General features: G+C 37.0%; 3 protein-coding genes across 4 annotated transcripts in view; 1 reads left to right on the top strand and 2 right to left on the bottom strand.

Annotated features, from left to right (window-relative positions):
• Positions 1–9,331: 9,331 nt before the first annotated feature.
• On the bottom strand, positions 9,332–11,895 carry LOC126878205 (asparagine-rich protein-like). Its single transcript, XM_050640764.1, has 3 exons — positions 11,857–11,895; positions 9,913–11,131; positions 9,332–9,816 (listed from the first exon to the last, which is right to left on the bottom strand). Exons 1-3 carry the CDS (start codon positions 11,893–11,895, stop codon positions 9,332–9,334), a joined length of 1,743 nt encoding a protein of 580 aa, XP_050496721.1.
• A 2,078-nt stretch (positions 11,896–13,973) lies between these two features.
• Positions 13,974–20,803, top strand: LOC126878064 (glutamine-rich protein 2-like). 2 transcript variants are annotated; one of them, XM_050640486.1, is made up of 12 exons: positions 13,974–14,869; positions 15,289–15,455; positions 15,598–15,759; positions 16,066–16,453; positions 17,121–17,518; positions 17,666–17,770; positions 17,844–18,109; positions 18,248–18,496; positions 19,087–19,321; positions 19,386–19,452; positions 19,711–19,766; positions 19,835–20,803. In XM_050640486.1, exons 1-12 carry the CDS (start codon positions 14,737–14,739, stop codon positions 19,964–19,966), a joined length of 2,358 nt encoding a protein of 785 aa, XP_050496443.1. In that variant the 5' UTR covers positions 13,974–14,736; the 3' UTR covers positions 19,967–20,803. The 2 variants fall into 2 exon arrangements, with proteins under 2 accessions (XP_050496443.1, XP_050496444.1); XM_050640487.1 differs by lacking the exons at positions 13,974–14,869; positions 15,289–15,455 and having other exon boundaries at positions 15,614–15,748.
• The window catches only part of LOC126878062 (uncharacterized), a 246,413-nt gene continuing 242,136 nt past the window's right edge, over positions 20,253–24,529 (bottom strand). Inside the window, exons 8-9 of the mRNA XM_050640482.1 lie at positions 24,086–24,205; positions 20,253–23,566 (exon numbers count right to left, since the gene is read on the bottom strand). Of these exons, the coding sequence (XP_050496439.1) occupies positions 23,377–23,566; positions 24,086–24,205 (310 nt within the window). The 3' untranslated portion in view covers positions 20,253–23,376. The remainder of the gene's footprint in view (positions 23,567–24,085; positions 24,206–24,529) is intronic.

Here is a 24,529-nt window from a genome sequence, read left to right as displayed (position 1 = left end):
AGGTTGATTAAAAGTAAGATTCCTTTCACGTGTATTCGTTTTAATTGACAATACATTAAAGATTAAAAGAACTAAAAGAATAAAACTGATGTTCATGACTTTTTTTTTCTTTAGTTCTCAAGCTTCAACAATGAAATAATATATTTAAACTAATTACAAGGGCCACTTAAGAGATCTGCCTTTTTTATTCACGGCATTACAATAATTAACACAAATACGTATCTCTGTTAGACTACACAATGGCCTTCAATTTATTTTACATTTTGAGCAGACATTTATTTAAGAGTTAAGTACCTATACAAGGTGTGGAGCCTACATAAATTACATTTTAATGTAACAACGCTGTTCAGTCGTTAAAACGAGAAACTAGAATATCTGTCCTACCGAGCAGAATAAATGTAACAACAACAAATGACAGTAGCCAAAATGTGCATAGAATTCGTTTACACGAGCCAGCTGACACTAATGATGCTGCGTTTACGAAACACAGGGGTGCCATGTTTTTCGCCCATTCCGCTTAAAATGTACAATTGTTTCGTTGTTATTATTATCATTATCGCGATGTCTATTTAATTTCACTGCTTCTATTTCGCTTGTAACGATTAAATAGACATCGAACGGTCGCGTGCCAATTTATGGCACGACTGTATCGCGAAGCACTTTGCTGATTACACGCATCGATGCTCGCATAAATGTCCAAATAAAATTCAACGCCATCGATTCTCCGTGATAATTCCATAAAACGCGGAAACGTGATCATCGAGCCGTTTCATCGGCCGTAAAAGAATCGCATCGTAGCGAGTGATTTCGTTGCTGCAATCTTTCGCTTTATGTGAACGCTTGGAAATTCAGGTTTCGTTAGTGAATGTTTGTTCCGCCGAGTTGATGTTTATTCGATCGAGTTGAAATTGAGTGTCGTGTACAATTTTCACGACGGTTGTAAGTTAATTAATGAAGATTTTCTTTTTGGGACAGTTGTTAAATGTTATTGAAGCTCTGTTCGGTATGAATTTTGCGTTACAATTATTCGTTTGTAGACAATTCAAATCTTGAAACAATTGGAAAGTTAAATTTTATGTCGATAGTACTTTGAGAGTTGAATGTTAATAGTAGTTTTAGTTAAGTTCTAAGCTTTTCTTATTAACTGTAGAATTAAAACTTAAAACTTGCAGCAAAAAATGAAAATGGGAGAAGTATTGTAAAAAAAAAAAATTGTATTGGTATGGATCTATAAAATTTCTCTGAAAAATTATAAACTAGTTATTTTAACTACTCCCCTAATTCTAACGTTAAATGCTTCTCATATCATAAATTCAAATTGTATAAATTTTATATATTCTCGTACTTAATCTTACGAATCTCATTATTTTCAGGAACTTCATTAACGCAGAAAAGGCCCATCCAAAGGTGAGTTCCTATTATCCGACTATATTGACTTTTAGATAATCGTCGGCGGTCCTCGTCAGAGAGTACCATCAAAAATACAAGATTCGTTTGCATAACGAAGCAATTGAAGAAAGTAAATTCCAATTTCCCAAGAAAATGATATCCCTTGCGTGGATTGTTCCATCATAGAACAAGTAGTTTAAAATTGCAGCCACTCCACGTAAACCAGAACAACGAGCATAAACGTTGCAACGGGAGGTAGGAACTGAGCGTTTCGCACGGAACACGGGTTATTTCAGACTAGTTCGCAAGAACGAAAGTTCATAGCGCAAGAGTTATAATTGCAAATAATGAAATATTTCGTTGGAGTTGTGTCTGTGTGTCTTCGTGCATTCACTTACACAAGAGGAAGGGAGCGTAGTGCTGGCGACGAGAAGAAACTTATTCTCGTCGTTCAAACTTTCTCGTCTCTAATTACCAAAACAGCCGCGTTCGTTTTGGATCTAATTCGCGGATGATAACTTGCTTGACGCGAATTAAAAGCAGAGACACAAGGAAAATGCGTTGACGCGCGCCTGAGCTCTTTTCGTTCGTTGGTTCTTTCGTGCACCAATTATCCAGTGAATATCGAAACGACGAGGTAGACAGCGAGATAGGAAAGACAGGGACGAACGAGTACGTTTCCACTGGTTCGATAAAAAGACGCTTTCAATATATCCAGCAAAAGGAATTACAAAAATTCGGATATTAGTTCGGTGCAGATCGATCGTAATCGTGTGTGAGAAACCGTCAGTCCATGGGAACACGATGGAGCAAGATGGGGAACGCGATGGAAAGGAAAAAGCTGCAGGGGTGGCGTAAGCGAGGGTACAGAGGCTCGACTTCTCCTTTGAGATCGTGCCAAAGAACGTTCCATATGAAAATAAACCAAATAAATCGCGTGTTTCAGACGTTCACGTAATAGGAAACGAAATAGGATGTCGATAGATCGAGCTGTTTTTAGTTGTTCTTTCCTTCATCCATCCCCCTCGATCAAACTGTTCACCCTTCTTTCTCTCAACGTTCGTCATCCCTTTCGTTTTCCCTCCTTTTTTCTTCTTTTTTATTTTCCTATGTATGTATGTTTCAATGGAATGTTTCGCGTGTTACCATTTCTCCTTCTCCTTTTCGTCTTCGTCGTCGTCGTCATGGAGGTCGTTGTGTGCACATTTTGCGTTCCTCTAGCGAAAGAACGAAACTCACAGTTTCCTCTGATGTACGCGCGTCTTGTTCGACTGGCTGTCGAAGAAAAAGCCAGGTGCGCACCTTTTCCGGAAAGAAATATCCAATCTTCCCCTGTCGGTCAAAGTGCGCCGCAAAAAGGGCCGAAGAATGAAGCGAGGCGTAGCTGCGTTGATGTACGCTGCCAGGCTATCGGAAACGTCTTTACATCAATATCAGATCAACGTTGAGAAGCTTCTAACGCGACCTCCTCCATTGAAAAACTGTAAAAATACCGCGAAGCATTTCCCATGCTTAATTCGTAAATCGAAGAGACAGTAAATGTGATCTTCGAGTTTTCAGATAATAATTACATGTTACTTTTAATCGAATGAGATTATTGGTTGATTGTAATTTATTAATATAATGTTCGGAAATGTACTAATTAAAAGGTTACCAATTCTATAGTCTACAATTGTATAAAAAATTAAATTTTAAATATTCTTAAATATTCGTAGTCATAAATTTGGCCTAAATTCTTCATAGAGAATGCAGCGTGTTTCTTTTTCCTTCTTCTTCGTATTACACGAATGAAAACCGTTCGACCATTAATCCTGCATATTCCCTTCGCGAAACACCAGGCCGGTGTACTATTTTCTCGTCGGGTCGGCGTTTCTGTCGAGGTCGTGGCTGGCAGAGGTCGCAATAAAATTGCATGCCCTACTCGCGCAGAGGTCTAAGAAATCGCTCATGTGTCACTGGTGGACGTGTTCCTTGATACCAGCAGATGCTTTTCGGTAGGATTTACAGGGCAACGGTACGTGAAGCGCAAGTACCTCGGGTACCAAGCCGGAAAAGCCTTTGCCGGATACGGGTTCACAGCCGAGACAGACCGTTCGTGGCGCTGTATTTGGTGGTAGGGGGTAACAGGCAACGATAAAACCAGCACCAGAGGCGTATTGGGCGGGATGTTTTTAAAACTTACTCCTCTGCTCGTCGGCACACCCACACCATTAGGAAGCAGGTTCTGAATCTTCTCCTTCCTTCATTCCTTCTTTTTCTTCCCTCCTTGCCTCTTCTTGTTTACCATCTTTCTTCTGAAGCCGCGCCGCGTTCTGCACCTCGCGTTTCCTCGCGAGAGGGCCCCGCAAAAGTCTGAGCACTACGTCTTTCGGCCTCACCCTGACAAGAATACACGTTACGCTTGAACAACTAGCTCTTCCTTCCTTCCCATCTCCCCGACCAACCCTCTATCCCAACCCCTCGCCATTCCCTGTTTCTTTTGCTCGTTCACCGAGGCTTGCTTTCAATGCACAACGCTCAAGATACACCAAGGTTCCAGACGAACACTCCCGCCCCCTTGTCTTCGAGATTTCGGCCCCGAGTTCGGATTTAAATATCTGAAAACGGGAAAGACGGCCTTTCCCGCTGCCTTTAGTCAAGTCTATCCCCTTTCCTTTTTTCACTTTCTCCTTGCCTCCGCTGCTATCGTTTGTTCGCTCAGGTGCACCACGATCGAGAAGCTCCATCCGTCTGTCTTTCTTTCCCCTCCTTCTGGAGAGCGAGCGTCAATTTCCCATCGGACGAGTTGGAAACCTTCACGGTCTTACCGTTAAAAGCCTGGCTCCTTCGCGCTCCACTTTTCCGACCGATTTCTTTTCGTCTTTCATTCCCCTCATTTCCGCTGGAACACCTCGCGCCGTTTACTCGACCATACTCCCCGTGTGTACACGATGAGCCACACGAGGGAGCAAAATTTCAGGAGTCGTCAAGATGCGGTTCAACGAGGTTCAACGAGGTTCAACAAAATACGAGATGTAATTAAGGAATGGAGATGGTAAATGAGGTAAATGACGCATGCAAATTTTATGATATCGTAGAAGAATCTTACTAGAATGAGTATAATCAATCAGCATTAATTTACGAAGATAATGTGATGTTTGAAAGTGTTGATGGAGGCCAAATTAGTAATAAAAACACAGTGTCCACAAAAAATATTTGCAAATATTATTAGCTTTCGAATGGAACATTCATTTATCGAGTTTTACGTTGTTTCATTGTCATAATATGAAATTTTTTATAATCTTTGTAATCTATATGGAAGTATCACTAAATAATACGAAATTTAATATATTTGATTAAGTTATATATCCCTATGATTATCTGTCCCACAATCATAGTTATACGTACATAAAATAATTTTTAATTGTCGATGCATATGGAATTCAAATACCCGTGCAAAAATATTTGCACGAAAAATTTTAATCGGCTTGGAAAGCTGAAAATACCGAGAAAGGAGCCAAGTTATTCGATCGAGTAATATTCTGATTATTTTTTAATCTGTCGTTTTTGTAATTTTATTCGACCAACATTTCAATGAACGAACATTAACTTCCCATTCTACATACCTTCCTTCTTTTTTCCCTTTATTGTACTATATTTTTCATAAATCTGAGTTTTAATCAAAACATTTATTAAATTGTTCGGACACCGGTGGAAACATGCAAAATTCGTTAATACTGATGAACCGGCGAGATAAAAAACGGAACAGCGATCGAAATGGTAGGAAATATTTCGATGGCGCGTACTATACGATCACTGAAATAAACATTGCATAAATGACGCGAAACCGTACGACGGCCGTGAGCATTGCGGGTTATAAAACACTGAACATTCGAAAATTTATAATTTCGCACGTCAGCGTGTCGCGGCACGAAACCACAGACAGAAAAGCAGAGGTAAAACGCGACAGAGAGAAAGAGAGAAAGAAGTACGTCGGGGTGAAAGAGAAGCAGAAAATAATTTTGAGTCGTTGAAACGAAAAAAGAGCTGTTAATTAAGCCAGATCTCAATGAACATGTATTTACCCTGAGCAAACTATAGCCCGTATCAATATTAACTTTAAATATTCCATTTTCTCACAAACATAAATATATAGGTGGTTGCAAAATCGTTCGCGTCTCGAACATGAAAAGGCCAGTGCCATTTTGAATTTTTCGCAGCGTCGGTTCGCCCGAGGAAGATTTGCCGTTTTAATATAATTTATCCTATTAATTTCATACACGCGCGGATTGTGTCAGTATTCCCAGGAAATATATTTTAATTACGAAAAAGCTAATTTGTGAACTTTAATATATCATTATTATTAGCGTGTGTAGAAAGAAACGCGCCCTCACCGTTTCGTAACGCTTTTCCTTTGCTTTACGCCGTAAACGTAAATAATAATTATTCTAATGGGAATAAACCGTGCCTGAAAGGATTGCAACGCTCTTTCGGTATTATTTTCCATGGGATTTCTAGTTTTTTAATTCATTTCATTCCATTCGATTCTACGTTTGCGGATATGACGTGTGTTCAAGGTAAACATATATTGGCCAGTGTATGAATAACGCTTGAATATCGTACGAAAAGCAAAGTTTCGTGACTGGAACAAATAATTAAAGGATCATAAAAAGAAGATTTTATCTCGAGGTATTCAAATCACGAAAGATTTTTAGGATAATTTTATACAATTTCATATTTATCGTGAATATAATGAATAGGCTAAATTAATCTAAAATACAATGATCTAAAACTTGTAAGACATTTCAAAAAGTTTTTCCGCATGAAGAGTGAAACATTAACACGACTATTCTTGTTGTTCCCTATAATCGTATTTTCTATTACAAATGCTTCACGAATGGCCTTTAGCAGCAAGAGAAATTTCCGACAAAATGATTGCTAATTAATATTCCCGTTGGTCAAACAAAATTCTCGGAAACCAATCGATGCTACTTTCTCTCGATCAAATCTCGTTAACAATCCCATTAAGAGCGACGTCTCTCGATTGCACGATCATTCTGGCATTCCCCGAATTATATACACGATCGTTAATAGGATCGACGACACGATAATAATAGCGAAACCCTCGCACTTGCGCGATAATACCAATCTCGGTCTCGAGTTCGACGGTTTGAGGTGGTTAGAAAACGAAGAACGACGGGGGATGGACTCTCATTTTTTGGACGAGCGTCTTTAATTAAGATCTTCCGTCGAAATTTCCCCGGCGTATTCGGTTTCTGGGGTTCGAACGAAAGCGGCCGCAATTCTCGATAAACCGTGCTGAAAGGAAACTCGTTAAAAGCAATCCAGCAGTGATCGAATCGATCGTTTTGCGCCGTTCGTCTGTACGCGGCTAGAAAGCCCGCGGAAGAATGAGGCGAAAGTAAGAGGGTGATACGAGGAAGAAAAAAGAAACAGGGTAGATTAAAAGAGGACGCTTTTCAAGAAGATAGAAACAGAGGGGATAAGCAAGAAACAGAATATTTGTACTCTGTGTGTGGTTATAGGACGAGTGATCCCTGTTTCAGATAAAGCAAGATACAGATATTTGAGACAAGTAATTAACGATAAGTAGTTTGTCCTACAATTCGTCCAATTTAACTGTGAACAATTTTTATGAACATTTGGAAATAGCCTATTTGACTTGTTTTCAATGGTGTGATAAATGTGTCGTGTATTTACATCGACAGCTTGTCAACGTTAATTTTTGATGACATAACTTCTACTTATTAAAGAGAAGGTTTGACGAATTAATATTAATATAGTCAGTTGTAGTTGCCATAATTCGATAGTTTGTGCATATTATTTATGCTTTATCCGTAAAAGTTACGTCGTCGTTTATTTTATCACATTGTTCTTTGTCATATCTCTTCGCTGATTCAAACAACTCTACTGTATAATTATTGGAATTATTTTCCCGTTCTTCATATTTTCTTTTGGTGGACGTAAAGTGCACGGTACTTTCTCTTTCTAATGCTATCTCATAATATACATATAACAAGCTCGATTATTCCATGCAAAGTTCAAGACTGAATCCCAAGATGTTGAAGCTCGTGTGACTCTAATACCTCTACCTTATACTACCTTGAAGGTTAACCATTTGCGAGGACAGTCGGGCGAATGATTTAATTAAAAAGCTTGAACGTAATATACGGAGACACTCTTTGTCTCGATTCACAATTTTCAAGACGTCGAAATCGGCCGACGAAAAAGAGGGAAACAAGAAAGAAAGAAAGAACAGAGTGTCGTCTGGTAGGAGACGATTTCTGTGATCGTCTCGAGTTAGGTAAGAAATGGGCCAACGAGCGTGAAAGGAAACGGAAGAAAATTAACGAAAAACAGAAGGACGGCGAGGAGCAAAGTACCGAGAGCAGAAGAGAAATCAGACGTTGGGAAGGACGTGGAAAGTTGGCTAGAAAATCAGGATGAAAAGAGGAAGGGACAAGTAGTGCGGATCGCGCGGCAGATAGCAGACGTAGAAAGTGAACGTGGCTGGCAGGACGCAAAGGGTAGATAATTAGACAAGAAACACAGACTCGTTGCCTTTCTCTCTCGTCACCTAGAGTTTCTTCCAGCCATTTCGACTTTCTCTTTTCGCTCGAGCCCGTATCCTCCTTAATTAAATATAAGCGCCGGCTTACCTCTGCTTCTCAAACCTCACCGCCTGAGCCCGTCGTTTCATCCCCGTTTCTCCACCATTCTCTTCCTACTTCTTCTTCTTCTTTCCTCTTTCTTTCTGTCCTTCTCTCCTGTTCCCGAAAGTACACCGTTAAGCCAACGTTTCTCGTTCGCGAGATACTCTCGCGTGCGCGTATGTACTTTCAGCTGTTTGCACAAATTCAGCTCGTGTGCACGAACACGGTCCCGTACACCTCTGCAAACGCGTGTACGCGCGCAACGAAGGGTAACACTTAGGGAGGCGTAGAGTACATACGTGTACATACGTATGTATGTATATATATACGTATGTGAGATATACACAACGCGGTTCTATCGCCACGCAATTACGAGAGGAACCAAGCACGTTTGCGTAGGTCACACGTGGGACAGAGAGGTTCACCCGCTCTTCTCTCTCGCCTGGGCGACTAATACGCGAGACTGATGCGATGCTTGGCGATACGGCCGTGGGACAAGGAAGGGTTATAATCGTTTTAAACGATCGCGCCAGGCCTGATTAAGGATCGTCGATCCTCTTAGCGGCGCCGCCGATGGTGCGACCCGCGGGCTTACGGTGTTTAGGCGAAATTCCCAAGCCCTACGCTATTTAGTTTGTTTTATTATAAGATGTTTCCAGCCACGACACTGAGGTTCCTGAAAGCGCGGTAATAAAGTATGATTTAGGAATTTTATTACCGCGTTTGCTTTACGAAGAATATGGGAAAATCAATGGATTTATTCTGTTCAAAGAAGGCGATTTATCGTGTCATCTTCATTTGTACGCGTACTCTTCTAGTTTTCTACAGTTTTTATAAAATAATTCATTTTGTTAAAATTGTTTGTTGTAAAATCTTTATCACAGTATTATACGAATAATGTAACATTTATTTAGTATGCATATTATCCATTTGTATGTTATACATCTTACATGTGTGCTAGTGTGTGTTTTCCAATATATGAGAAACGTATTGATCCCGTACACAGATTTGTAAATATACAATAAGTATATAACGAATATATTATTGTAAAACGAAAAGATGTAAATTTACATTCGGATGTTTATAATGTTTTTTTATTACTTCTAATAACAAACCTTCTACCATTAAAAGGACTTGTAGTAGTAATGCATTTCCTCATACATGTCCCTTAGATTTTTAAATAAAAATGTAAACTTACCTAGTTAAATTTCTGAAATTATCATGCTTAGAATCTTTGTTATTCAATATCATACTTGGACTCACACGTGCATGGATATCGAAGCGTGTAATTACGAGTTATTACGCTTCGTAATATCGTCAAATTTTGTAGTTGACTCGGTAGTTACTAATATCTTATACCTACGAGGTGAAAATTTATACACCTGACTATTACGGCTGACGTTATTTATCTTGGAATTATTGTAAAATGTACTATTGCTATAATTATTTTCAGATAATCTAGAATGAAACCTATTAGATATATTCTTATTCTCTGCGATACTATTCTGCATCTTAAGGTTTAGAGTGTAACCGTTGTTTGATTTACGATCAAAATTAATTGTATTATTCATAAACTTATTAGCAAATGCATTATCACTAGATGTCGTACGTTCTCTGTTCCAATTTAAAGTATAAGGCCATCTTTTCTCAAACGAAGATTCATTTTTGTTTTCTTTACTGCGAAGAGGGTGCAGACGGCCTGCCGCTCCGAATCCTGGGAAGCCATTTCTCGTTTCCTGTAGTTGATGCTCCTCTTCTTGTCGACTCAACTTTTCTAAAATAAAATACAATAATTCCATAAAATTAGTCGCTTCTATTTCCGCTTATTCTTTAACAAGCAGAACAATTTCCAAAATAATTTCTGGATTACCTGTTGATGTCAGAGGTTCTAGAAAACTTTCAATAGATCTCCTGTTATTGTTCAAAGAATCAAATATCCTTCGTAATATTCTCTGATAAGCAGTTTTGTTCCGACCAGCCGCGTTCAAAACATTCGATACCGCAGAGTTCATCAAACTCGTATTCGTCGATCCGTCAGCAGGCACTACGTGTACCAAGTGTTTCTGTCCCATCTGATCAGTACCCAGAATCAACTTTGGTATCGATTGCCTCACCTTGCTCCCATTTTCCCTCGATCTGACATCCTTCGAAGATCCACTCACATTTTCCTTTAATGCAACACCCTTCGAGGATTCGCTCAAATTTTCCTTCGATCCAACATCCTTCGAAGATCCGTTGAAATTTTCTTTCTCGCTAGTAACCTTCAACTCTGGACGTTGTCTTTTGACATTTCTCAACTCATTCCTCTTCTCGCCATTTATTCCTGCATCATCCTTTTTCGGCATCGCGCTTGTGCTCTCCGAAGTCTCTTCAACATCACTTTCATTACGTTTCTTAGAAATAATATCGTCAGTCGAGTTTCCAACAATACGTTTCTGAGGCAACGAATTCCTGTCAACGTACGACCAAAAGTTTCCAGATTTTCTCTGACCGGAAGAATCGTTTTCTACGGCGACGTAAGCAGCGCCGTCGTTATGATAGCTATGCTTATCGTTCATGTAGATATCCTGCTCGCCTTCTGACGTCACGTAGACGTACGTTTGCGGCCACAGGCTCCTCGTGTGGTAGCTACCGTCTACCTGCGGTAAGATCGTCAGCTGAAGATCGTGTCTTGCGGCGCCGTGTGAAGAGGTTCTCTTGATTCTCCGCAGCACCCACTTGACCGTAGGGTGCGTGTGGTCGATACACACGCCGCATTCGACGCATCCTTGTTGACAGAACAGCCAGTGGCCGCTCGGCAGTTGGTAAACGTCGCCACGCGACAAGACGACGTTGGCCACGTCGTTCGAGACGATGGGAAACGGGCCTCCATAAAATGGCGCCTCCAACAGACGTCTGTACAGCTGGTGGTTTCCTGATGGCGATGGCGAGATCGTCTTGAACACGAATTCTCGGAGAATATACTCCCAATAGGATGGCGTGTTAAATGATTGACTTGATGCAGAGGCATGACGCTTTCCGGAATAATGTTTCGACTGCTCTGGATTTTGTTTTGACGGTGTCTGAATGGCCGCGAAGATTAGCGAGAGCTGTGCGAAAAATTATAGATATTAAGGATAGTTGATTCGTAGATGATAAATTCTCGAAGATACGCAACTTTGATAGAGTAAATATCTACTTTGAGGTTTGGATGGAATATCTAGAAGAATTGGATATTTTTTACACGAGGTATTTAACAGAAAGGAATATTCTATCAATGTGATTGTATTTAGAAGCATCATTTTTCGGAAATGAAATATTTGCGGGGATCGAGTATTTTTCATAAGGTAGTTGGGAAAGTTGGATATTTTATTGGAATATAGTATTCGCACAAAATTAATATTTTTATACTGCATATCGTATTTATAAGAATTATTTTTTGAGAATTCAGTTTTTGGGAAGATTGAGTAAGTAAGTATTGAGATTTTTAAGGAAAAGTACTTGGGAGAATTGGATATATCTCAGAGATGAAGTAATTGGAAAAACTGAGAAACTTTGTGGTTTGTAAGTTTCGGAATATTACGGGAGTTTCGTACAAATAGGAAAAAGAATTGCACGTGGTTAGCAGAAAATGTAAAGTAGAACGAATAATGACAAAATTGATAAAGAAGTAAGAATTTATAGGAAGAACTCAGGGTACTTCAAATATAACGGCTATCGTTAATCAAAAAGAGTGAAACCTAATATCCTTGTAGTTGAAATGTTCGCAATATCATTCCCAGAAGAAGTATTTCATACAAGAAAAATATCAATTGAATTATTAATTTTCACTCACCATCACCATTGAGATAAGGTTCCACTTTGTCGGATTCATGTTTCCCTCCCTCTAATCACACTGACACTGGAAACGCAGCAAAAAGTGTAAAGTTAAAGAGAATTCATGATGCACAAGGGTCGGTGTAACGTGTCCAACACCTGGTGGGCGACTGAATCATACAAAAATCATGACCAGTTCCTGATATTGAACATATGTTGGAGATTCTACTATGGATACCGAGCTACTGTCTAAGAAAACCGAGATTATCTTCGGTTAAACATTCGATCCGCTAATCGAACAATATTATTCAAACATACCGGTCAGGTCAGATTTATCGCGTGTAACTTAAGGATACGATGTGTCGAATATATTTAAAAGATTATACTTGTCAAAGACTATACTCGTCAAACAGTCGGCATTATTTTATTCGATGATATAAATATAAATGTAAAATAAATAAATTCTTTCTTAATGATGGAGGCAACAAGTTCTTCTGAATGTAAAAATGAGAATTTATTGTTTGCGAGTGTTTAGTTCAAAATACAAATGATATATTCGCGAAAGAATGAAATAAAAGAGGAGAAAGGATATCTAGAAACGTCACTTATTCTTCTGAAAAATCAAGCTTTTATTACTTTACTATCGAACGTGATATTGTTTTCGTCTTATTAATATCTCGATGAATTGTTCTCGCTTCACATAAATTTTCATTTTCAATTATTTTATACAATAAATATAAATTTAGTAGCCTGAAAAGAACGATATAATAGTGATTATAATGCTTGTTATAGCCATGATATAAACTTCGATTAATGTCGAAAGTTCTCGAAAGTTCCATAGAACAGCATACTACCGATAAAACAGAATTAATCGTTTTCCGTATCGGCGATATAAATAGTGGCGATCGATGCACGCGTTGACCATATCGGATAGGTATTGCAAACGATCGACAATGTCATACGGTATGTCAGGTAAAATATGTACGTCGCGAACTAATCTGCGTTTTGATCGTGAATTTGTTTCTATTCCGCGATAGGGAACCACCTGTCACGTACGGTCAGATAAACGGTTTTACTATGCAAAGAATGGAACACGATGAATTATTGTTTCATTAATACGACACGCTGGTAACGCAACACATGACAGAAGTTATTGTGAACAGACGCGTTAATATTAAAAGCGAATGGTTGTTGCATTTTTCACGGTGACAAACGTTTCTTTGTTTTGGCTTTCTAGCACACCAGGCGTTCCACTTTTCGATGATGAATCGTATGGCCGGTACTTCAGGAAATTTTTAATACGAGAATAAATATTCTATGTATATAATCGATATTATAAGAAATATCAGAAAATAAAGTAACTAAAAGTTAAAGGAACTTTTTATTGTTTATTCTTTAATAGGAATTAACGACTATATCTTATGAAATATTTATTCACCGTCGCTGGTGTAATAAGTTTTATGAAGTATTTGGAGAATTCTTCTTAATCTAAAGAATGTTACCTAATATAGGAGAATGTCCACAAACCGTAGCTTAAAATTTCTTTAATTTTTATTAAAATTTATTTCGTCGACGTCTCAGGCTAGAGTTTCAATTAAGGGGGATTTTATAATGGTTGCAAATTTTCGAATTTAAAATAAGAGGTGGTAATTTCGACTACAAGAGGGCGATACTTGTCGACAATACCCGTGGCGCTATCTTTAGTTCATTCACGGAAGCTAAGGGTTGAAAGTATAAAGTCTGGAATATCTGTGATTTAACAAAGGTAAATGTGCCTGTATTAGTGTTTTATACGTTACACAAATTTATAAATTCGATATATTTATTAAAATTACTATACTAAATATTTTAGGATAAGATACGCGCTTTTTATTCCGCAGTTCAAAGATTTGCAAGTTTCTTTACCATTTCAGTATCCCTTCGAGTGTTACCGATTCATCATCAAATTATATCACAGTTGCAAAACGAAAATAATTTAGGGGAAAGTAGTACGAAATAAATTCACAACTCTTTTTCTAGATTGATTGGGGAATGGACGTAGAGAAAAAAATAGACGATAAGAAATGAAAGAATTAGATGAAAAGGAAATAAAAAAGAAGAGTAAAAGTAGAGGGTTCTTAATATCTATCTTTGTCAAATTTCAGAGTTGCAACAGTGAATTGACGTCTATTTAATTACAAGTCTATGTTGCCATAATACAACCACTCGTCTAAGACTTTTACTATTCTACTAGAACTATTTACCATATATTGTAATAAATACCATTCGTATCTCATCTGTGTCCATGATACTACGGTCGAATAAAAGAATACCGATGACTTGCCAAAATGATATGTCCGCCTGACATTCGAGATATAGAATTGCAAGAAAGGTTACCGTAAAATCAGAAGTTCTTATTATTATGTTTTTTTTAAATAAATACTTTGGAAAATTGTTGAAGTGAAGAAGAATGTCGGCAAAAGTCGCGAAATCGCCTACGTCACCTCCTGCCGCTAAGAAAGTGGACAGTCTGCAGGTTTCTTTACCGCAAATGTTGGATCTTGCATTGGGAACTCCGGAAGTAAAAAGAATTTATCTTCGATCTTTCACACAAATAGAACACGATAATTCACGAAATGAGGTACAAGAAATACTTTAACGACAGGTACGTCGTTTTACGTTCGCGTCTAGGTTGGAGCGGTAAATTTAAATATCCTCCACAACTTCCTTCATATTTTACTGCATCGGATAAATTTAGGATCGACCAAGGTTGAGTATCGTGGCGAAGATGCTAATCGAATCAAGGTAAAATACTGTGTGTATTGTGGTTTTGCTTAATTTTTGGAAAATATAATAAAGCTATAAATAGTGAAATTTAACAAAATGCAACGAAAGGTTAAATAATATGTATTTCTAGACGATGGTAAGTTCCCTAAAAGCAGGTCCCTCGCTTTACCTTCAAGAGTACAATATTATCGATGATTCCAGTGACGTGAAGCAACAAGTTCGTAGTACCGACGCTATAAGTGTAAAAGTGGATGTAGTCAGTGATGGTAAGAAGATATTCTGATAATTGTAAGCGATGCACTAGTTTTGATATTGTTATTTTTATATTAAATTAATGATACAATTGTACATGCTTTTGTTATCGTAATAATTTCATACTTTTCGTTATAAAATCTGAGGCGAGAGAAAGACCTGCGAGTGTTCCAGTTACAAAACGTGAAAAGTTTGAAAGCGAGCTAGGTATCTATCTAAGAAAATAATGTTTTATAACAAAATAATATTTCTATAATACACGCAAAATAAGATAGATATTAGAAGAACGTGGTTATATCAGTGAAATCCCAAGCAAACCTGCACAAGAATGCAAGGAACAGAATATTAAAAAATTACCAAATTCAATTCAGTATTTTAAAGTTATTTCAAAAATTCAACTATTGTTAATTAATGCTGATAACGAATTACGTAGTCAAAAGTGGAGCATCCCAAGACGCGGTGGATTTAAAAGAGACAACAGGTGTCAGAAAACAAGTTGGTCCTGGGAAAGAAGGCAAATGCGAAACTGTTATCTTTGTAGAACCGATTGTTGATGGTGCAACCCCTACAGCTTTAGGTTTCAAACGGCTCGAAAAAAATGTAATAAAAGTTTATCTTCTACTTACCATATCACTCCATATGTTTTTGCCATATATATATATTTTTTTTATTTATTTTCGTCGAGAGAAAAATATTAGGTGTAAAATTATATGATAAGATTCTAATTAAAATATTTGTATAGGTTAACGAACTTCAACAACGGTTTCAAGCATTGGAAGAGTTAGCAACGACTCCAGAGCTTATCGAACGACTGAAAGGTAAAATCACCGATCCCCTGACCGACGTTTGGCAAATTATCAGCATTACCAAAAGATTGGACGCCACTGAACAAGGTATTGATAAGGTATAACTTGATTCCTTCAATCGTTACTTAATCTCACAATGAGGAAACTTATCGATATCTCAGTTGTCTATTATTTAGCCGTAAACTACTGCGTACGTACTCGTAATTTAATAGTATTTAGAAACACATAAAAGATACAAAGCAGGGATGTCATAAACAATCCAGTAATGATTAATAATTTGTATTTTGGTAATATAGATCTTTCAATTTAAATAAAACTATTTAGTTGTATTTATATATATTATATATATTATAGTCTACTTAACTTCCGATGTAGTAAAACTACAGAAAATGCTCTGCTTCCAGTTGACAAAAATGGTGCAAGATGTGATGAAGGGTGACACAACACTCACCACGGAAGACACGTCGAAGCTCGAAGAAAGACTAGTGAATTTAGAAAACGCTTTAAACAATTTGGATCACGTCGTTCAGAATTTACAATTAATCTCTGACGATGGAGAGGTTGAGGCGATAAAAAAACCTGTAGTTGCTGAAACGACCGGGGAAGAAGAAGAAGAAGCTCAGCTTGTACAGGAAGAAAAACAACCCGTTAGACGAATTACATTAAGCGAAATTCTAGGCGAAATAGACATAAGAAAAATGCACCAGGACGTGGGTAACTTGCAAATGGAAGTTAGCCAAATGAAAAATCAACTGAAAGATTTGAACGAAAAGATTGACAAAACAAAAACTGGTAATGAATCATAAGTATCGTAATTAAATAATTAGTTATAGGGAATTGATGAATCTTATCAATACTTACTATTTCTTACATTTTAACTGTCCCTGTTGAAGTATTCTTTGATATATTTACGGTCATCTTCTTTAATAATTTCTTACCCATTTTCATTTTTAATCTAAACTTGGAACTGCGCTTAATTTAAGCCTAAGATCGAAAGTTTGCAATCATTACACTATCCAAAGTTCACTATGATTGTTGAAATTTCTGTGATATTCTAGCCTATGTTTATTAACTTACTTTATAATTACATTCGATTTGTGAAAAGGAGAGAAAATACTTTTAAGAATTTAAGGAACATTTCTTTTAAAACATTCTGAGAATGAAAGAATTATTAGAATGATCAATTTAATTAAGGTATCTAAAAAAACTTATTCTGCAATTATTAGCAGTAACAAATGGAAAACTTGATAAATATTACAAACTTGATAAACAAAAACTTGATAAATATTAGATCTAATACATGAACGTTCACTAATATTGAATCACTGAAAGTCATCATTTTCAGTTTCCAATAAAATTCGACCTTACACGCTTTTAATAATCAATATTTGATATTTAAAGTTATATATCAATTAATTCCTCAGAGATAAATTATCGATTTTTATACACGTCCATGTAGAACTGACCAAAGAGATAGAAGCAAAACAACTGACTACGCAAAAGGAAGGAAATCCGGTCGAAAGAACACAGAAAGAGGAAACAGAGGAAACGACGAAGGAAATAACGACACCACGTAAAAACACACCTTCAGAACTACGCACTCAGGTTGAAAATCCGAAGGGAATGATAGATTCAGAAGAATTGCAAGACATGAGAAAACGCATTTCAAAATTAGAAAAGGACGTGATTACCATATCTGATAAAGTGGACAAAGTACAAATGACTGGTGTCGCAGGCGCCACTAATATCGACAATTTAGTCTCTAAGTATAACGAGGTTCAAGCTGAAATGGAGAAATTGAATCAAACCGCGGATCGTCTGATCGATGATCGTGAAACTCGCGAAATGCATCTTAATGTTAGTATATTATTCATCGTATTTATATTCATCGTTATATTCATTCTATATCGTTCAATATATAATTAATCCCCCTCTTTATCGTGGATTATTTAGTTAATATTTCTTCTCCTTGTTATTGCACATATTGTTCTACTCCTCATTTAGGCGCTGTTAGAACAAGTGGAACTTTTGAAAACCATTAAAGCCGATAGAGAAGACCTCGAAGAAGCTCTTGCCGATAAAGCTGATGCTCAGGCGATACATAGAAAGGTCTGCACATGTATATTTACCAAAAAATCAGAGGAAAATAAATAGCAATCTTTCTGTGGTATTTATTCCTCAGGTTTCTTACGATCAATTCGATGCAGCTTGTGATGATCTCGCACACGGTCTCGAAGACGCGATCAATAAATTGGGACAGCAAGAAGAGATCTGGCAACAAGCTCTGGATGAAGTGCAAAAGGAGATCGAGGGAAAAGTTGATAAAATGGAGATTTCTCCGCTGAAGGATTTCGTGAATCATCGACTGAAATCTCTTCAAGATAAGTTGAAGAGAGTGGCGGAAGCGAGACAAGATATCGAAGCTGCCGGAACCAAAAAAATGCTTAGGTAAAGTTACAGCAATCCTTCAACAGTATATGTATATTTATATTGTTCTAAATTTTGTATCTCAAGTAACTGAGTTCATCGCGCAATATCCAATGATAATTAGATATACGCTCGATGACATTTTGTGTGTGTTATTAGGGACGTTCAATGCATATCTTGCGACAAGGATGTGGTCATGAGAATGGATCCTCCCCACAAATTTAAAGTTGAAACATTACCATGCACCACAAGCATGAAGCCGTACCTGACCTATGAATTGGATCAGGTTAGAAAGCAACACAGAAGGTTACCTCATAGTAGAAATATGATTCAATTTGAAGCAGCCATGCAGGAGGAGGCAAAGAAGCAGAAGAGTGCAAGAGCGGATACGCTTGTGAAGACTCCTAGGTACGTAACTGATATTGAGATGTACATCTTTTTTTTAAAAATTCAGAACAATATATTCGCTTTGGACTTCTGAGCAAATTTAAAAGAAACGTTTAAATATAAAAAATTACACTTTTAATCTCAGTACCGCTGAAGGAGTTAAATTATCCTTTCTGTTAATTTATAAATTGCCTTCGATTTTTGCTAAATTGATGACGTCGGGAGAATAAATGCAATGATCCATTATTATCAGTGATTGACATGTTAACCAAGTCATTTTTTAATTAAAAACTTACATAATTATAAACTTGAAAATTAGTAGGGACAAACAAATTTCTATTGGATCGATCTTAGTTCTTGTAAGTAATTACTTATTTTCAATGAAAATAACACAAAGGATAAAAGGCTGAGGAATCCATAAGCTTAAAAATTATTACATTTAAGTAATTAGAAATTCAAATGACGAATTAGTATACTCTGATCGGTTAACGAGTTGAGCTTAGAAATCTTTAAAATAAATGAACGTCTAACTATATTTATCTTATTAAATTATTATATGTTTCTAGCTAAAAAAGGACTAATTTTATTCGAGACATATGTTTAAATGTTAGAGATCATCTGTGCAATCGATACTGCGGTGGAAGCCACACGATTACCACTCCTCAGCAAAGAGTAATGCGAGTGGGCCATTTCCTCACTGAGTGGGGACCGGAAATAATTCAGCTGACGGAAGGGATGATAAAGGGAACGGACGGTAAGATGTATAAAGGTCGGCGAATGCCAGATAAAATCGACGTCTGCGGACCTACATACTGCGACGAGCGTGGCGACGAACTTCGATCATCGGTAATTATTCGTTTTCCCCACGTATTTTTCAGCTTCGAAATTAACAAAGGTAATTGTATTTCAGGATAGACAATCGATAACTACTATACCATCCTTGCGAAAGCCTGACAAGCAAACTTCCACTGTTTCAAGTACGTTGAACATGAACCAATTTTTTCTTGCTCTTTGTAATTACCTAAATACATATCATTTAATTAAACAAAAATAATGTTTGGAATTTTCTATGCTTCTATATAAGATTCAGGGTATAATTTTCTATTGTTTATTTTTATTTCATTATAAATTTTTGTAATAACGAAACAAACCAAAAATTGAAGCGTACAATTTACATTACAACATATATTTTAAAGAAACTATTTTATAGAAACTTATTAGTACAATTTTAACAGGAAAACGATCGTCGAGGAGACAATCTCGAGAAATAACTAAGGAAGTGATAGAAGAGGTAAATAAGTCGAAAAGCTTAAACACGGAATTGAAATGATACGTAAATTGTTTATGTTCTATTCGTAGCTTGCAGAGACACCGAGAACAGAGACAGAAGATCAATCTGACAGATCTGCCAGTGCACCGATGGATACAGTTGAACCTGCAAATCATGTTGTTCAATACATAGAAGAAGAAGAACTGGGAGAACAAGATTAAATGAGATTCTAATTATTCACTGTAAAGTATTCTAAATATTTTTATGAAGTGCTTGTTCTAAGGTCTTATATCTGGTTCAGTGAATAATATAATACAATATATTACATACACAGAAATATTATAAAATTAATCTAAAATTCATAATATTTATTTGCAATCTGTTATTATATTTTTATCTACATTATTGAGAATATAAGTTTATTTTGATATCATCTTACTAAAATTACGTTACTGAGGATACTTAAGAATAACTGAGGATCGACAGGACAAAGAAAGACGAGGAACGTTATTTTATTAAATGTTTTATTATTAAGAGGGAATTTCGGAGTACACAAGACTATCTAGTGAAGTCGATTTGGAACATCGGTGGTCTGTCATGCTAAAACAAAAATACCGAATCGCACCACGCATCGCGGCGACCACACTAGATCGCTGTTTCGTTTATTGCACATCACACCGTTCGAATACCGTTTACATTAAGAGTGTACACAGCGCTCGAATCGTGTCTATATAATATCGGATTTTGTTTCCTGTTTCCCTTTTCCATTACTTCCGATCTGACGTTCGATTGCACCTTCTATAAACGACTATGCGCTAGTGTTTTCTGGTAATAGTAATAGAATATTTATGTATACGTATAATGATGTATACATTGGAGCTAAATGCTACTTCATATAAATTTCAAGGTACAGGAAGTATCTACAAGTTAGTATCTACCACATAATTTTTACGACTGCCTTGTTCATACGTCACATTTTTTTTTGTTTTGTTCATTTTGGTGAATGGCGTTTTACTCTACGTTTCTCTAATACCTAACAATAATAAGATTACCATGGATACTCACTATGATCTTACTATTAAATCAAGGGTATACACGGAACCATGACAGTAAGATCATTGACTTATAACGACACAATGCAATAAATAGAACGCCAAATAAATATATACGTACAGATAGATTATACCTTTTTTCCCATAATCATCCGTCAAGGGCGGGGGACAATATAATGTTCTTAAATATTAACATGGATATGCATTATCGATTACAGTTAATAATACTGGCAGCTTAAAATACAACGTGTATGCATTACACTCAACCTAATCAAAAGGATACGGTAGAGAGTGCCAAATACAACGTTGGTGAGGTGTCAACTTAACGTGAATAATTCTAAATAAATACGCTATGACTAGTATCACGTTCACGCGTGATTTCCACTGAAATCATAGGAATAGAACGTATCCATCTACAGTCAAACAATATCTACCGAAATTAGTTGCAATTCTACCGACTAAAATCTTTTTATGGCACTTGCCTACGTATGATGTGGATTCTACGTTTTTTCTAAACGATGACAAATACGTAAAATATTTAGTTACATGCCATTTGGCTTAACCAAATGACCAACAGAAAACTCGCTCACAACCGTTTGCGAATCGAATCCTTACCTCGAAATAATTATTGTAACACCACGGACGTCTCTTCGTGTCGCGCCTAATTACGCATCGTTGCTGATTACCCAATTACAATAGCGACTTAATTAGTTACCATTATCGTTAATCGTTATTACTATTACGCTATCATTATCCATTATCAATAGTATTATTATCGTTATTATAATCGTACGTACGAGAATATTGCACACAGCGACCAACAGACATGGATAAAGGGAACTAAGTAACAGATCACAGGTGAAACTAGGCTATCTCTGTAACAAATTCATATCACATGAAAAAATATGTATCGGTTGCCTCCTCTCACAAAAATCTCCCAAAAATAAGAGACTGTCGGACGGATGACTCGAGTGACGAGCCATCAATTGTTCGGACTGGCTGACCTCGATCATCTTTACTCACTTCCATCTTTCTCGCCTTCTCTTTCTCACCGTACGCTCTTCTATCGGTCAACCCGGACGAAAAAATATTATCATTATCATTATGTTTCACGTCCATTCTCTTCTTCTTTCCTCGGTTTCGATTCGCAGTACATCAACGTAAAGTAACTGCCGATCAATTTACTTACTGTTCCTTATCAACGATAATGTGAATAACTAAACCCTGACTAAATGATTACACGATTAGCAGTAAACTTTGGCAATTGAACCGCGGCCACTTTGCGCCACATACGTTAATCGCGTTATTTCGTTCACCTTGTCCTTCCTCTTGCTCCTTGCTCGCACAAACGAAGACGCGACTTAACTCATTTCTTTGGCTTCCAGCTCCTTCGTAGAGGCCGACGTCGGCCAACTACGCGTGTATCTAAATCTAAGTACGTATTACCTCATGCCTCTCTAGATTATCAGCTTGTAGTACGACGATTCTGATCCCATCGATAGTTTCTTACACGAAACTCGTGGCTTCGCGAGCCACAAGCGCAAGGAACAACCATTTTCTAAAGCTCTTACGGTGCTTCCCCGGACTCTGTCTCATTTCTGCCACAGTACGACGATCCACCATTTTAGACCATTAAGATTCTCTACTTCGTCGATATCTTATACATAGTACATGCCACACGCGCTCTTTACACATTGAAATCCTTCTGAAAATCCAGAGTTTTCCTCCTTATAATCTCCCACGGGTCCTTCTCTGCGTTACGCAATCGTTTGTAAAAGCCGCTTCATCGATCAATCGAGTGAAAGGAATTGATCCATCTCGTGAAAATAAATTACACATATACGTACACACCTCTAACGAAGAGGTAGATTTGCGCGATGCTGTTTGGGGAAGACGAGACATTACACAGATATTGTAAAATATTCGCCATACACCTATTCCATCCCATTCTTCAACGTTCGTTTCCATATAAAAACGCTTTTCCTTTTTAATGTTCATTACGAAACAACGAAAGCTCGTCGCCAGGTTCGGAATAACATCGTCGAAGCGACGCAATTAATATCTTAGGTCAAGATTAATCCTTTTGTCGCGGTTAATAAAGCTACCGAACGATGCGGAAACAAACGTCGACGCGATCGTTAAGGGATTACGTAAACGAATAGGATTAATTTCAAGGTCGCTCGTTAAGTCTACGGAAACTTTTCACTGATTATAAACTTTGTACTGTATTATTCACGTGAATGGTTTCGTCTATAACAATCGGTCGCTATTATTTCATTTCCTCCCTCGATTCACCTCGGAAGCTCGGAAAAAATTGATCAGCCTCAAATTGCGAAAAAGCGAATCGCGGGACTAGAATGGAAATCTTCAGTGGAAGTACCAAGTGCCATTATATGTGACTCTAGATTTTCCCGTAGAATATCGTTCTCCATATACAACGTTCATCTTTCATTCGCTCCTCTCTCCTTTCTTATAAATAACTTTCGGAGTACTGTTCAGGTTTTGTGAGTATTCTTTGAAGGTAAAAGGGATATCAAAAATTGTTGGGGAGCGCCTTAAACGGCGCTACGATAGATGCGCTACAAAAGCTGAGCTATGACTGGATGCAGAAGACACATGTGCTCGGCGCCGCGTATCGGAAGACGGTTCACGCTAAAATGACGAACCATTTCCGGTATGCTGTCGAATGGTTTACTGAATTGGCCCAGGATGTACGCGTTCAGCTCTTCGTTCTTTTGGATACGCATATGCATGAAACCACGGGCACTCCTGTAATTGTAAATATGCATTTAAACGTTTAGATTTATTATTACTTATTATTATTACTTATTATTGGATTTATTATAAATAAGCAAATAATGCGTGCATTCAATATTGAATTCATTGCAATTCTCGTTGAATTGAAAAGCAGGATAGCTATTATATTTAAAAGAGCGATCTTTAAAATGATATTTATATTTCATGAGATTTCTTTCAGTTCTTTGATGTGTTAGAATTTTTTAATGTACGAAAAGTAAACTAAACTAGCGTATGAACTGAAAAGACTACGAAGAAGATAGTTTTGTTTTAATTGCATAGTACATAGAGTTCAACATTTTTTAATATTATTGTAAAGTATACAAAGTATACTGAGATAAAGAAGATGGTAATAATATCTATTCTTTTTATTACAAGAAATTTACTTTCTCGTTTATCAAGGAAACTACTTGTTGGAAGAAGCGAAACTTTTCCTGAAAAAATAAAATACCGACTGTGATACATCAACCTGATGTAACCTATATAACTTACTTTAACGATAAAGAGTAATCTTGTTTGGTGGATTCGCTGTTCCTCACCAAGTAACTTCCTTCTCTAAGAAGTCGTAGGATAGCTTCTGCCTCAATTCTCGTAATGGATCCATGGTACCATCTGTGAGCAGGAAGAAAGGAAATTTATATTAAACTATGAGAAACCAGAAATATGATGTTGAGGATCCAAGAACTTGTACGAAATACATATATACAAGACACTAAAAGACATCTATATTTCTGCAGTAAATTATTTTTGCTGTAAATTTCAACTAAATTTTTAGCATCTTTTCATCAAATTTTCGCCGACCTATTTCACGTATACTCTCTCAAATCTGCAATGAAATATTCATCTTGTTACCTCGTAAAAATACTTTTAACATACAAACTCTCCATAAATTTCACGATAAAATTCTTGAAGAAGCACCTATGTTGTGAATGTTCA

Source organism: Bombus huntii, chromosome 2 (genome assembly GCF_024542735.1).
Source record: "Bombus huntii isolate Logan2020A chromosome 2, iyBomHunt1.1, whole genome shotgun sequence".
Taxonomy (NCBI): domain Eukaryota; kingdom Metazoa; phylum Arthropoda; class Insecta; order Hymenoptera; family Apidae; genus Bombus; species Bombus huntii.
The sequence above is the reverse complement of the archived record's forward strand: the minus strand, read 5'-3'. Positions and strand labels throughout refer to the sequence as shown.

What these genes read in the sequence shown, in the direction of transcription:
- LOC126878205 (XM_050640764.1), bottom strand. Translation starts at nt 11,895, where the DNA reads ATGAATCCGACAAAGTGGAACCTTATCTCAATGGTGATG. An exon ending in ACCTTATCTCAATGGTGATG is followed by an intron (nt 11,132 to 11,856) that starts GTGAGTGAAAAT and finishes TTTTTCGCACAG; the next exon opens with CTCTCGCTAATCTTCGCGGC. An exon ending in AGAACCTCTGACATCAACAG is followed by an intron (nt 9,817 to 9,912) that starts GTAATCCAGAAA and finishes ATTTTATTTTAG; the next exon opens with AAAAGTTGAGTCGACAAGAA.
- LOC126878064 (XM_050640486.1), top strand. Translation starts at nt 14,737, where the DNA reads ATGGTAAGTTCCCTAAAAGCAGGTCCCTCGCTTTACCTTCAAGAGTAC. An exon ending in CTCGCGAAATGCATCTTAAT is followed by an intron (nt 17,519 to 17,665) that starts GTTAGTATATTA and finishes CTCCTCATTTAG; the next exon opens with GCGCTGTTAGAACAAGTGGA. An exon ending in GGAACCAAAAAAATGCTTAG is followed by an intron (nt 18,110 to 18,247) that starts GTAAAGTTACAG and finishes GTGTGTTATTAG; the next exon opens with GGACGTTCAATGCATATCTT.